A 15,227-nucleotide genomic window follows, 5' to 3' on the forward strand; every position below is an offset into this window, starting at 1 on the left:
TTTGGTATGGATTAGAGAGTTATTATTCATTTCAATGACTTTAATCACTTCCAGAATAATGCAAAACAACAATATACTACTTTTCTAGCCATGCCTTCCTGCTCCAACTTATAAAAATCACACTCCAGACATACCAAACAATAGTTAGGATTCCTAATTACACCTTCTGCTCTCATCTCTCCGTGCCATTCCTGTGACAATTCTTTTCTGCCTGCCTACCTGATGCTTTCCTATGTCTGCTGGACAGTCCCATATCGTTGAGACATCCTCTGTCCTCCTCATAGTAGCAAGGGAATTAATTTCATTTATCCACTCACTCATTTCACAGGTACTTTGAGGGACAACCAGTGTGATAAGTACTATGCTAAAGGGTCCTGGCCCAGAGATATCAATACACAATCCTATTCCTCAATGCTCTTATAGATTATTACATTTGTATTTTAAAGCACAATGATTTTTTTTTCACTTTTTTCTCTTAAACATGATACCAAAAGCAATAACTGTGATATTCATCATTGAATCTTCTGCCCCTATATCTCAGAATAAGTGCTTGCTATATGGGTTTGACTAAATACATGAGTATCTTTATTTCCAGGCGGTAATATGCCCAAATCCTATCACTTCATTATTTGAATACCACTCAAATTTTTATTAAGTATTTACTATGTGGCAGGCATTCCTTTAGGTTCTGAGGTACAGCAAAAAGTTCCTGCTTTTATGCAGCTTACATCCCAATGGGGAGATAGTTAACTAATAGGTAAAAACATAAAATTAGAATGGTAAGCAATACATGGTGAAAATGGAGTAGATCTGGGAAATGAAATAGTGCCAGGTGTGCTGGTTTAAGATGGGTTGATCATGAAAAATCTGTCCAAGAAAATTACATTAGAGAAAAGGCCTAACTATATGTATTCTTGACTGTTCCAATGGCTTTTTGTCAAGAACCCTCAGGAAAAGTGGTAAGACACTGATTTCCTTGTCTTATTCTTATACTTTAATTACTCCTAAGAAAGTTTAATTACCTTAAATTGCCTGTCACTAGATTTTTTCCCCTCTAACAAAAACCTCTTTTATCTCTCAGAACTCCATTTTATAAGATCTCAATCTGTGTAGATAGATTTATTAATTATTTTCCAAAGACCTATTTCAAAATTCTTATTGGTACAAATTCATTCACCTCAGTTCTTATGCAGCTTCCTCAGCCCTAGGCTCTTCAAAATAATGTAAATCCCTCACTACCCTTCAACCTTGAGCTGAAAACTCACTTTTTCTAGTTGGAGTTTTCAAGCCATACAAAGTTCATCAGTTTGTTATAATTTTGAAACTCTTACCTGGTTTATTGTTTAGTTCAGTCACTTCTTTTTCACAACTCTTTTATGTTTGCCATGTCTTATTCCACGTGGGCTGCTACAACCAAATACAGTCTAGGTGGTATATAAACAACAGAAATTTATTTCTCACAGTTATGGTGACTGGGGAGTCCAAGTTCAAGGCACCAGCCGATCTGGTTTCTGATAAGGTCCTGCTTCCTGATTCATAGATGACTGGCTTCTCACTATGTCCTCACATGGTAAAAGGGCAGGGAGCTTTCTGGGGTCTCTTTCATAATGGCACTAAGCCCATTCATGTTCATGAATTCTAACCCTTCATGGCCTAACCACCTTCCAAAACCTCCACCTCCAAACACCCTTATATTGAGCATTAGGATTTCAATATGTGGATTTTGCAGTGATAGAAACATTCAGCCTATAATCCCCATATATTCTTAACCAGAGCCTACTTCCAGCTTTTTCATGCCTGGCTTCAAACTATACACTTTGCACTTTCACTATCGAGTACTACATAGAGTAGACAATCAAATATACATTAAAAAATGAAAATAATAGCAATCTGTAAGATTACCAGTAGATAAATAGTCATTTTATTTGGAGAATGAATATCAGGTGTACTTTGAAAAAATTAATTTCCATGTTAAATTCAAGTATATCCTTGAATACATATAGCATCAGAGACAAACTTATAGGACTTAGCAATTTTCTCCTTAATACCTATACATACATTTATATATAGTATTTAATTTTAATATTTTGATTCTTTAAAATGGCTCACTTTACCTCTCTTAGTATTTCAAACATAGTACACAGTGCATTATTTCTTAAAGGATTGATTTGAATTTATAATTGATAAGCTAGTTATATTAGAATTTTTTAAATGTTAGATAGGTAAATCTGTAGAGTAACAATCACTCTAAAGACCTTTGAATAATATCATTTTTCAACATACATATTTTCTTTATTTGTTTGTATTTTTCTTTGCTTTGTTATTTTACAAAAGAAATGTCAAAGTACATGATATTTTCTAGGTCCTGAATTTCTGCATACCAAACTTTAAGAAGATTGGAACATTTATAGTAAATACTGAAGGCCTTGTACATAAGAACACAAAATTTTAAAGTCTATTTATTTTCACAACTGCAATGAAGAAATTTCTATCATGTCATCATCGGTGACTCACACAGTTGGTTTTATAACTTTAGAGATTCATTCATTCATATGAAAGGTCTTATTTCAGGAGATTTATCAATCTGAAGACTATAAGCTATGAAAACAAAATGAATTTCCCTTTGAGTGACAGATGTTTTAATAGGTGCGTAGCTTTGAAATTTTATATTTGTTGCCTTAAAAGTAGGTAAATCTGAAAGCTCAGCATTAAACATATCTCTACAAAAACTATTGAAACAAAGCCTCAGATGTTTATATTCATTTCACTTAGGAGACACAAATTTAAAAATGAAAATTTTTTGAAGAAAGTAAATATCACTATGCAATATGACTTTTTTTTATTAAATAGGATTATGGAGTGGCCTATCAATCCAGTTCACACCTGGGAATATATAAGGTCTTTAGCTAATTTGGCCACCATAAGAGACAGGTCTTTAAAGTCTCCACGTTTGATGGCTAGTGGAAATGATTGTGGAAATGCTTGTTGAAAATGTCAGTCTCTCTTTTGTTTACTTACATGTAATATGGATAAAACCATGTTTGTTTTAAAGTATTGATCAAAAAATATGATAAAATGATTTAACATGGTACTTTGTACATAGTAGGTGCTCAGAAATTAGCTGTTATGCAAATGAAATTTTTCAGATGTATTTATTTTATATTTAATTTGTAAAAATGAGTGGCATTTTTTCCTAAGAAATCAAAACAAGGAAACAGGCAAGTTCCACTATTTTCCTTTTGGATGCCCAAAATGAAACACTTAAATTTTTTTGTTTGGTTTTTCTCCATTTAAATTGGAGAGATTGTTAGTGTGCTTCCGGAGCATGTAATTTCTTACCAGCCCCTAGATGTTTGATCTTGGCCATCAGCTCTGCTGAGGTTAATGTCATTTGGACAGGAGGCAGAGGGAAAGGAGAGCTTTCCCTTCCATGGAGGAGAATATGGCTACAGAAGCCAAATTTACTAACAACATGGAAATGAATCTCAGTAATTAAAAACAAAATATGGCAAAATCAAAGCTTAATCAAGTGAAAAGTGTAAATCTATGAAATTTTTTAAAAAGAATTTGGTAAAATGTGTTCTATTTATGATAAACAACCTTTAGTTAACAGACATTAAAAGGACTTTTTCTTATGCTGTTACACACATACGCACACACACTCAGAAACACATATTCAGCAGACAACATACATTTGCCTGAGTGATGCCGTTGACAACAGTGTTATTTATTGTAAACTATAGAATTAAACAAGAAAGCTGACACCTGGCATTCAGGAAGAAAAGAGGGGGAAATAAGTATTATCATTTGAAATAAAATTATGTGTACCTTGAAAATACCTGAGATAAATGTATCTATATTACAAAAAATGAGTTCAATAAAGTGACTGGTTGACAAATAAGTATAAAAGTGAGTAACTTAAGTGTGTGAAAGAAAGGACAGTGAAGAAAAACACATACTAGTAAAAGTTAACAAAACTGCATAGGACTTAAATGAAGAAAACTGTGAAGTTCCACTGACGTCCAAGGGAAAGAGCTTTGAAAAATTAAGGTATATAAAAATATCACTTCTCCAAGGGTGAGCTAATATATGAATATAATTCCAAAATAAATCCAAGGAGTCATTTAATTGCACAGTAAAATGAGTCTAAAGTTTACATAGAAGAATAAGCTTATTCTTCTTTGCAGTGATGAGTCTGAAAAAGAATATGGCGAGTGCATGGTGGCTGGGCAAAATGCCAAACTGTGTTTGTTTCCACATTGTTACAGTGTAAGAACTGACAGAAAATGCAAGCAAATCCTTATGGACGTTCCTAAATATGCATGGAAATAGTGCAAAACTTTTGGGTGTGGCCTTTTAAGGTAGAAAAGGAAAAGGCAAGTTGTTCATTAAATACCATTCCTGCACCTACCTAAGCATTGGTGAAGAAAATAAATGTGAGAGTTTCCTCATTTCTCACACAAAAACAAGTTTCAGATGGTTCAAAAATTGTAATGGATTAAATAAAAATTTTAAGCCCCAAATTCATGAATGAAATTAAAAAATAATATTGGAATAAAAAAGAACTTATTATAATATGTAAATAAGAAGCAATGAAAGAAAAAATACAATCATGTGGATGGAAAAAAGTCTTCGATTTATCTTAATCAACTCTGACACATCCTGTCTTTTAATTGGTGCTAAATTTAGACCAGTGGCATTCAAAGTGGTTATTGATATTGTTTAATATCCACTATATTTTGTTACTCTTTTCTATTTGTTACCCTTGTTCCTGTTCTGGTTTTGTTTTTATTATTTTTCTGCCTTTTATTGTTTTAATTGGGAATTTGATATGATTTCTCCTCTTTCTTAGCATATTGGTTATCCTTTTTAAAAAAACTTTTTAAATGGTTGCCATAGAATTTGCAACATACATTTTCAACTAATCCAAGTCTATTTCCCAAGTAACACTACATTACTTCACAGGTAGTATGAATGAATACCTTATAATATTGAGTAACAAAATAAGTTCGATTCCTCTCTCCAAGGTCCTGCATCACTGTTGTCATTGATTTCACTTTTATGTAAGCATATATAGGTGTGTATATATACTATGCATGCTATACAAATAAGCACACATAATCAAATACATGTTTGTATTAATTTTGAACAAACTATAACAGCCTTTAAGAGTAAGAAAAATAAAAAAGTTTCTGTTTTTATTTTATTTTCCTTATTCCTTCTTCAGTACTTTTCCTCCTTTATGTGGATCCAAGATTCTGACCTCTATTATTTTCCTTTTCTCTAAAGATTTCTTTTCATAATCCTTACAAAGCAGATCTACTGGCAACAAATTCCCTCCGTATTTGTCTGAGAAAATCTTTACTTCTTTACTTTGTACAGATAATTTTGTAGGGTACAGAATTATAAGTTGGTGTTTTTCTCTCTCCACTATTTCTTTCAGTTCATTTTCCTCTTGCTTGCATGGTTTCTGAGGAGAAGTCTGGTGGACTTCTTTGTTCCTCTATAGGTTAGATGTTTTTTTTCTTTGACTTCTATCAGGATTTTTTCTTTATCTTTGATTTTCTTTACTTTGAAAATGACATGTCTAGGTATATATTTTTGTTGTTGTTATTTGGTCTTTATCCTACTTGGTGTTCTCTAAACTTCTTGGATAGGTGGTTTGGTATCTGACTTTAATTTGGGTAAATTTTCTGTCATTGTTGTTTCCAATATATTCTGCTCCTCTCTCTTTCTTCCTCTTCTGTTATTCCCATTACGTGGATGTTACACCTTTTGTAGTTGTCCTGAAGTCCCTGGATATTCTGTCCCAAACAGTTTTTTTTCTGTTTGCTTTTTGTTTTGGGCTTCTTATAGTATATCCTCGAGCTCAGAGATCGTTTCCATAGCTGTGTCCAGTCTATTAATAAGCCCATCAAAGGCATTCTTTATTTCTGTCACAATGTTTTTACCACTAGCATTTTTTGTTTATTTTGGAGTTGTTTTTTGCTGTTTCATCGAATTTCCATCTTTCTGTTTACATTGTCGATCTGTTTCTGCATGCTATTTACTTTTTCACAGAGCCCTTAGCACATGAATCATAATTGTCTTCCATTCCCACTTTGATAATTCCAACATCCCTGCCATGCCTAGTTCTGATGCTTTCTCTGTGTCTTCAAACCATGTTTGTCTGCTGTTTGTTATGCCTTGTAACTTTTTCTTGACAGTTGCATAGGATGTGCTGAGTGCAATGAATTGCTGTAGACAGGCCTTATTAACGTGAGGATGAGGTGTGGGAGAGGGGCAGTGTTCTACAGTGTTATGATCAGGCTTTTAGTGTACCTATGCCTCTGGACTGTGAACTTCATAGCATTTTCTCAGGTTTTTTTTTCTTCTTCCATCTTCGGTTAGCTGGGATAGCTCAGGTGGGCTTAGTCTGGACTTTTCTTATCTCCCAGCTTAGTTATGCTCTGATAAAGGCCCAACAGGTGAGGCTCTGCTTAACTAGTTTCTCCTAAGGAGAGGCCTTATTAAGAGGAAGGGTGTTCTCAGACCTGTTTTAAAATGGCTCCTTTTCTCCTTCCCTTACTGGAAGCACAAAGGGTTTTTCTTCAATATTTACTCTCAGAGACTGGTTGAGCTACTGGAGGTAAATCTCACAAAATTATTGGAGACCCTCACACTAGGCACCTCTGCTTGGAGTGTTTAGCTCTCAGACTTGCCTGTGCTGAGCCTCCAGCAACATTGATTACTGTCCAGGGTTTTCTATCCTGGCACCAGTTCCCCGGCCATTGCCACTCCTGAGTGTGTCTGGTAAGCCTCAGTTCCCTGTATTCGCCTGTCTGTCCTCCTCATTTGGAGGGCAGCGGTTTGTATTGTGTTCTCTCCTCTCTTTCAGATCCCAGAAGAGTTCATTTTTCAGTCTGTTCAGCTTATTGTTAGGATGGAGTATCAAGTTCCTGGAATGCAGAATGGGAAAGTAGAAGTCTTCAATTAGATTTCAATTAAATAAACTTAAAAAATATTTGTAACATATGAATTAGACAGAACTTTAGTAAGCAAAGTAAATTGTTTTTCTAAAAACATACAAAACTGAACAATCATTTAGCAATGTAAGAAAAACATGATAAATATATATAAAATTATTAATTTCATTAGTAATCAAGAAAAGGCAAACTAAACTATGAATAACATATATTTCACCAGTACATTTCAAAATATTATTCAATGCTTCTGAGGATGAATGAAAACTAGCGATTCTATTTGTAGGAATTACCCTCCCTTCTCCAAAAATACATAATTAGGAAAATATAAAAAGATATTTATTTATAAAAAGATATTGCATTATACATAATAGGAAAAATTAAAAATAAAGTATATTCTCAGTGGAATGGTATAAGTTGGGATACAATGAAATGATATTAATCATTGAAAGTAAATGAGCCCTGGGTGGCGTAGCTCAGTGGATTGAGAGCAGGATGCGAGCCAGGCATCGCAGGTTCGATTCCCAGTCAGGGCACATGCCTAGGTTGCAGGCCATGGCCCCCAGCAACCGCACATTGATGTTTCTCCCTCTGTCTCTCTCTCTCTCTCTCCCTCTCTCTCTGTCTCTCTCTCTCTCTCTCTCTTTCTCTCTCCCTTGCCTCTCTAAAAATAAATAAATAAAAAGAAAGTAAATGAAAAGATAGATTTTTCACACACTTATTTTGTATAAGATCAAATTATAAAGCTGTATGAATATTATAATCAGAATGAAAATATTAGGAAACATACACTGAAAGCCTATCATGAGTATATCTCTTTTTCATAAGTAAAATAATATAGTATAACAAAACCTTAATGCTAGAACCTTCTGTGGAGCATACAACAGGTGACTGAAGAAATATATACGTTCAAGTCATATCCTCTGTGTTAGAAGATGGAGAGGTTTGCATACCGGTGATGATCCTATTTTCTTTTCTCCTGCTAGGGAAAGGTGAACATGGGAAGCCTTACCCCCTCACTGAAGAGGACCATGACGACTCTGCTTACAGGGAAAATGGCTTCAATATTTTTGTCAGCAACAATATTGCTCTAGAGAGATCGCTGCCCGATATTCGTCATGCTAAGTGAGTATCAGCAAACCTATGTGTGGATTGGTTTTCTCCTGTCAATTTTGTTTTACTATGTTTAATGTGTATCACAGTTCACCATGAGTCATGTCACTGAAATTGTTTTCCTAATACTTTTATGTAAAAACTTTTATATGTTTTGTTGTTTGATTTACAATGGAATATTCTTTAAAATTCCAAAGAATAACTAGCGACCCTCTAAAACTTAAAACATGCTTTTGTTATTGAGTTGACTGTATTATTTCCACTTTAAAATGACATATTTTATGAGAATATCTATGGTATTACATTGGATCATGTAGCTTTTGAAGCAAACATTTTTTCCAGTGATTAGTGCTAACAGAATGTCTACATATATTATATACTGTATGCTTTCATCGATTTCCTTCTCACACCAGCCATATTCACTGCCATTATAGTTATATCTCCCATGAAGAATGCCTAAAATAAGTGTATCCATAATTCAAAGGGAATGGTTGTTGCTCAATTATCTGTCACTTTATGAATTGCTTGTGGCTTCTCAATTGACAGTGAGTGCAGTTTTTACTGAGTTATAGCTAAATACTATAGTATAAATGGACACAAGAATAACGTGACATTTAGCTACCTGAAATCCTTCTTTTCTCTGTCCATGCCTATCTACTCCTAACATGGCTTAGTATATTTTCCCCCTAGTCTGTTATGGTTTTCTTGATAGCATATACAATGCCAAAAGTATTTCAGGAACATAGAATATGGTCAGAATTTGAATTGTAGAATTGCCATACATGTTTGAGAAATCTATCCAACTATACAAATATGTTTACTTCTTCCCCACCTCACTTGTCCTTTGGCAGCACTGTTATAAGAGAAAGAAAATCAGAGAAAATAAAATAAGGACAACTAATAATAATAGGAATAGGAATCCAAATTAAACCAATAATATACAGTAAATAAAACTCATAATTTTGTGCAAGAATAATTAATCCTTAGAAAAATTATGATTTGGGGGCATTTTTAATTGCCTTTAGTGCCTTTATAAATTTACTTTAAAATATAAAATAATTACTTGTTTCCCCTTCAGGTTTTATGGGAACTTGTATTTCCCAACATTGTTAAGCAAAGGATTAACATGAAGAACATACCAATTTTTCCCTGAACTGAATGCTTTATATGTGAATTTAGGCCTTCCAGCTAGCCAAATTATTCCCAGGTTACCTGAAATTATCTACAGTAATTCCAACTGACCGAGAACACTTCTAGTTATGAGAAATTTTAATACCTAATTGTGCACCATCAAAGATGAATTAAATTGCATTGTTGGCATAATAAATATGCTCAGAGAATAATTTCCTTCCACCTCCTCTCCCACCCCCACACTTCCAATCTTTTAACATGTATTCAAGTGGAAAGAATTGCAGATAGAGACAGTGCAGAAAATCACTGACGTCAAAAGGCGTGTTATATTCCCACTCTTCTCAGAGTGTATTTTCAGTGTGACTACCACCCTTTAAGAAGATATTCTTAGGCAATAAGGGAAAAGAAAATTTTAAAAATGGAAGAAAAAATACTTTAAAATGTTATTAGAGTCACTGAGTTTATAGTGTCAGAGGGCACTATTCTAAATATTAGGGAATACAATTTGGCTAAAATGTGTTTTGTGACTATATTTTTACTTTACTGAGGGTGGATATCTAGCAGGACAAATAGTCACCTAGTAGAATGATACCAACAAAACAAAACAAAACAAAACAAAACAAACAACCTTAACTGAGGGATTTGGAGATGGAAGACAACAAATTGTCAAGTGTGGGATACCAGAATGATCATTTAACTTGGTTGGTCCAGCATCTGACTCTCAGCAATGCAGGCAGATCCAACGTTGCTTGTGACTTTGTCAGGATCCTATAAGCAGAAACCAAGAGCCAAAGAAAGTCTTGCAGGGATCCCAATGTTTAAAGTCCTATCATTTTGACCTCATCTGTGTGTCTCAAAATATGGGCACAAATAACTAGATGAGTATGCAGCTTTCTGTAAGTGGTACTTGAAATACAAAAGCAACTTGACACCTGTTCCAGTATTATCAATTTAACAGGCTGCAGGTGATGGACCATAGCTTGTTTATACTGATGGAATCTATGGAAGAGAATGCAAAATTTATGTGACTTGCAAGTGTTCTCTACCTACTCATATCTTCACATTTAGTAAACAAAAATCATCACTGGTCTAAAACAAAATTATAGAATTAAACCATACTTCTTGTGACAGCATGGATGGACCTAGATCATATAACACTCTGAAATAAGTCAAAGAAAGGCAAATACCATGTGACTTCACTTATATGTGGAAACTGAAGAACAAAATAAACAAACAGAATATAAACAGACTCATAGATACAAAGAACAGGCTGACAATTAACAGAGGGGTAGAGGTGAGGGAGCTGGTTGCAAAAGCTGAAAGGATCAAGTACAAATTGATAGTTACAGAATAGTCACAGGAGTGTAAATTATAGCATACGGAATATAGTCAATAATATTGTAAGGACTGTGTATGGGACCAAATGGGCACCTGATATATCAAGGGGACCACTGGGTAAAGTATGTGATTTCTAAACAACTATGCTGTGCAACTGAAACTAATACAGAATGATATCAAATGCAAACTATATTTGAAAAAAAAAAGAAATATATCTCCAAATCCTCTCCCTGAAATCATATATATGGGTGTTTTGTTTTGCTTAGTGCATATTTTAGTTCACCATGAAGAGTTTTTAGAACATGAATGATTTTAGAAATCCTAATCCAGAAAAAAAATTTTTACTTATTTGTTTTCTTCTTCACTAGCATAAAAGCAAACTGCTTCCTTTTGGCTTTATTATTTCATTGAGTTACTAATAGATTCCTATTAAGTAACCATAGATGAAGGAAATCCAATGGCATGTGTATAATGATTCAATCATTCTCACTTACATCCTAATGATAAATTCTAAGCTTTTCATTTACATTTTACATTTTTATATTTTTATAAATATGTTTTTCAGTTCCCACTTTTGTAAATTATGTTTCATTTTTTCATATTATCTATGCCTTGGTATTATCAAACTTTCCACCTTTTTTCCATAGTATTAACCCTACATTTTCATTGACTTTTGCATATTTTTGAAAATATATCTACATACTTTAAATACTCCCCTTTTTAGTCACTGCCTAATTAATCTATATCCATAGTACCTGGGCTCAATGTGATATTTGGCCTTAGAACATATTACCTTTACATTCTATTTAATTCAGTATTGATAAGAATGTCACTATAAGAGCTTCTGCATGACAAATATCCAGTTAGTAGATACTTGGTTGGCCTGGATTCACTTTATCAACTTCAGAATTTCCCCACCTCTATATTGATTGTGCATTCTTTCTGTATATAGTCAACCATCTGTGGTGTACATCTTTGTATGCTATAAAACATCCTATTTTTACCTCTAGTTCCAGATAAGAATTATAAAACATAAGTTTAGAATACAAAATCCATATAAAATAAGGAAACAGAAAACCATGATGGATGGATGGCCTGCAAACGGATAAGCTTATGCATGAGTATATGGTTAGCAGGGTATCATTTGATAATATTTATTACTCTGTAGATATGGATAATCAGCAGTCATCACACATACTCCCTCGAATATGGTATAAATAATGTGCGTAAGACGAAATTACATCTATAAAAGAGAAAATGCATGAGATTGAGACACCACAGAGCCATGTGTAAAGGAGAGCTGAGGTAGGCTCTGCAGAAGATCCAGGTAAATGCATCATAGATAACAGGTTAAAATTTTGCTGTTATAAGAGAACGCATGTTTATACAGGTAAAACTGATGTCCCTACACATTGACTAAGATGCACCTATAAGGTGGCTGAGTAGCTGGGATATTTCTGAATTAACTTTTCATTTAACTTTCCTTTACATTTTACTTATATTCCCAAGATATGAATAGTTTTAAAAGCTTTATCACTTTGACAATAAGTAAGATACTGATTGTTGAGAGAAATGTCTGTGATATCTCAAGTCCTGAGAAAATGTAGGAGAATGTTTACAGCCTCTTGGATTGCATGATTGCTTTCAGCAGTGTTAGTTACATTACACCAATACAATTCACCCTTAACAATGTGCAGGTTAGAGGTCTGACCCCTCTGTGCCGTCAAAAACCCACATAAAACTTTTGACTCCCCCAAAACTTAACTACTAATAGCCTATTGTTGACTGGAAACCTTACAGATAACATAAAAAGTAAATTAACATATACATTATATGTTCTATGTACTATATACTGTACTCTTACAATAAAGTAAGCTGGATACTAGAAAATCTCATTAAAAAATCATAAGGAAGAGAAAATACATTTATAACACTGAACGTATTTACTGAAAAAAAAATTGCATATATTGAACCCAGGCATTTCAAACCTGTGCTGTTCAAAGGTCAATTGTGTATCACAATCCTGCACTCTGTACATGTCAGAGCCAAATGAGAGATTGTCCCGGAAATGATTTGGGGTTAAGATATTACCTTGTTATTGGTAATATTCCATCGGTGGGCATAGTTTTGTTGTGGGCCAAGCGTGATTTCTAATAGTAAACTCCACAGTGAATCACACTCAGCCTCGAGTCATAGACATCACTGGACGACACAAGGACAATTGTAGGACATAAGGCATGGAGGGCAGAGGTAGATGTTTTATTTCTGCAGGTAAGCAGATTCCAAAGCAGAAAAATGAAGGAGGAGCTGAGCCAAGCATGGCAAGCTGTGTAACTCAAAGTCGTCCTTTCTCCTGGGAAGAGCGTCTGTGTAGATGGCAAGAGGCCAGCAGTATAAATCTAGTTAGTGACTGCACCCCTGCATGGGAATCTCCATCGAGAGGAAGGGAGTCTCCTCCCTAGGTGAATAGTGCCTAACATCTTTGTATATGAGGAGAAAAAACATTTCTCAACATACACAGGCTTTTGAGTAAATTTTTAAAATTTCAATGCTTTATTGTGTAAACATTTCTGTTTTCTGAAAGTACTGTTAAATAATAATTCTAAAAATTTTTGACTCCCTTGACTAGCACTATAGTGCTGAACAAGTCAATTTTCATTTTGAAATTTTATTTATCACTTTGAAGTGGGGATTTTCACTTTATTTTTGTCTCTGTTCTTGTACTAAGATTATTGATGTTGAGACCAAGTTTACCAAATCAGTTATAGCTCTTTTCCTTCTGGTGATGATCCTTCTGATTTCCTTCCTTCTTTTCCAACTATATCATGAAGATATAAAATTTAAGAAGATAAACTAAACTATAATCTTAATTTTAAATTGTAAAAGCAATTAAATTTTTTAGTCAATTTTGACTTTGAGGAAAATAATTGTATGTGTCCAAATTCTTTTAATTATGAATTGTTGAGTGTATTTAGAATGATATTTTTTAGATTTTATGCAAAATACAAAAGTGTTATTTAACTATTTTGACACCTGTCTATTGAATGCTTGGGTGCATTCACAGAAATATGTGAATGTAACCACCCCCAAATATTCATTTTTTAAATCTCTGTTGCAAAAACTACATAGAACTTTGGGATGCACTGGCTTCCTTTCATGTTTTTATTATGATTTACTTGTGAAGTTGATGAGGTATCTTCTTTCACTACATTTAGAAGAGAATTTTGAAGGAAATTAAGCTAAAATGGCAGAGGGAGACAGGAAACATTTTCTTTGGATTAAATGCTCTGCCAGTCTAAGGTATGTCTAAACATGATTTTAAAAAAAAAACAGAAAAACAGTTATATCATTAGCCACAGATTAGGGGAGGGATAATCAGAAACAACAGATAGGAAATAATTCTTTAAAACTGTTATTCAAGTGAGTACCGTTCAATCATTTTTATGAGCTACCTTATGCAAATTAGTACAGCCATTGGTACATTAGTATGTTACTAAGGTCTCTTTTCTTGCCTATTATTAAACCTATCTCTAAATGTAATGCCAAAATATGTCTTGAATGCATGCATTTCCCTTAATCTCAACTATATCCACTATTATCTCTTAATTGCAATTTTAAAATAACCTCATAATTGGACCTCACACACTCCTTCTTACATTTTGCTGAGTGAGTAATAGTGAGTGTTAAAAGCTAAGTCAGATTATTATATCCCCCCATCTAAAATACTTAAAAGACTCCCTGTTGCCCTAAAAATAATAGTTCAGAAAACACCGTCCCCAGCCTCCATGTTCTGATCCTTGTCTATGTCAACTTCCACTTTCGCCCTCCCTGTGTTCACTATGTTTCTACAGTAATGTCACAGTGAACACACAGCTGTATGAGCACAACACACGCTCTTGTTCCATAGGACAGACTCAAAATATCATAGCACATTAAAGTGTCAATCCTATTGCCATATGAAATATTAATCTACAGATAAGTTCCTGTGTACTATGTGACCAAATAAATAGTGATTACCAGCCCCCAACAGGCATGCACACTCAAGCACACTCATGTATACACAGAAGTCCAAACTAATTTATCAAGCCTGTCAAAGCAAAATAAATTACCAGTTACCACTGCTCTATCAAACCCAACTGACAAGGCTAGATTAGAACAGAAAAACAGTGTGACTAAAACCAGCCATTGAGAACTGAATACGCTGACATTAAAACAATTATGTAAATTGGTGCATGGAAATGGCTTATACAGATAGGCTCTACAGTATGATTGTCAGTAGCCAGATGCCAAGTTGACATTTTATTCTGCTACTATGGAGAAATGGGGCCAAGAGAATGTTAGCTGAACCACAATAGTTTTGCAAGAAATCATATAATGAAGAAAAATTCAAAGAAAATGAAGAAGTTTCCTCCCCTTTCCAAATGTGAGTGATTCCCTTGAGATTAAAAAAAAAAACTTTTGGGGGGGGGGTGTTACTAACTTTATAATATACATCCTATTCTGATCATCTTGTTTAGGAAATATTTTTAATAACAGACTTCATAGAACTCCACTACCTGCACTATCATGTCTTATCAGTAAAGCCACTTCATAAGGCTTTTGATAAACTAAAAGACAATAAATGAATCACTTAACTAATTAATTAATTTGCAGAGTGTCCAAGGTGCTAACTCTGCTACTTGT

General features: G+C 33.9%; 1 protein-coding gene across 1 annotated transcript in view; it reads left to right on the forward strand.

The window, feature by feature from the left end:
- Positions 1–15,227, forward strand: part of GALNTL6 (polypeptide N-acetylgalactosaminyltransferase like 6) — an 876,998-nt gene that overhangs the window by 358,515 nt on the left and 503,256 nt on the right. The window contains exon 4 of the mRNA XM_028520463.2: positions 7,949–8,087. Coding sequence (XP_028376264.1) covers positions 7,949–8,087 — 139 coding nt within the window. The remainder of the gene's footprint in view (positions 1–7,948; positions 8,088–15,227) is intronic.

This window comes from Phyllostomus discolor, chromosome 8, assembly GCF_004126475.2.
Source record: "Phyllostomus discolor isolate MPI-MPIP mPhyDis1 chromosome 8, mPhyDis1.pri.v3, whole genome shotgun sequence".
NCBI lineage: Eukaryota > Metazoa > Chordata > Mammalia > Chiroptera > Phyllostomidae > Phyllostomus > Phyllostomus discolor.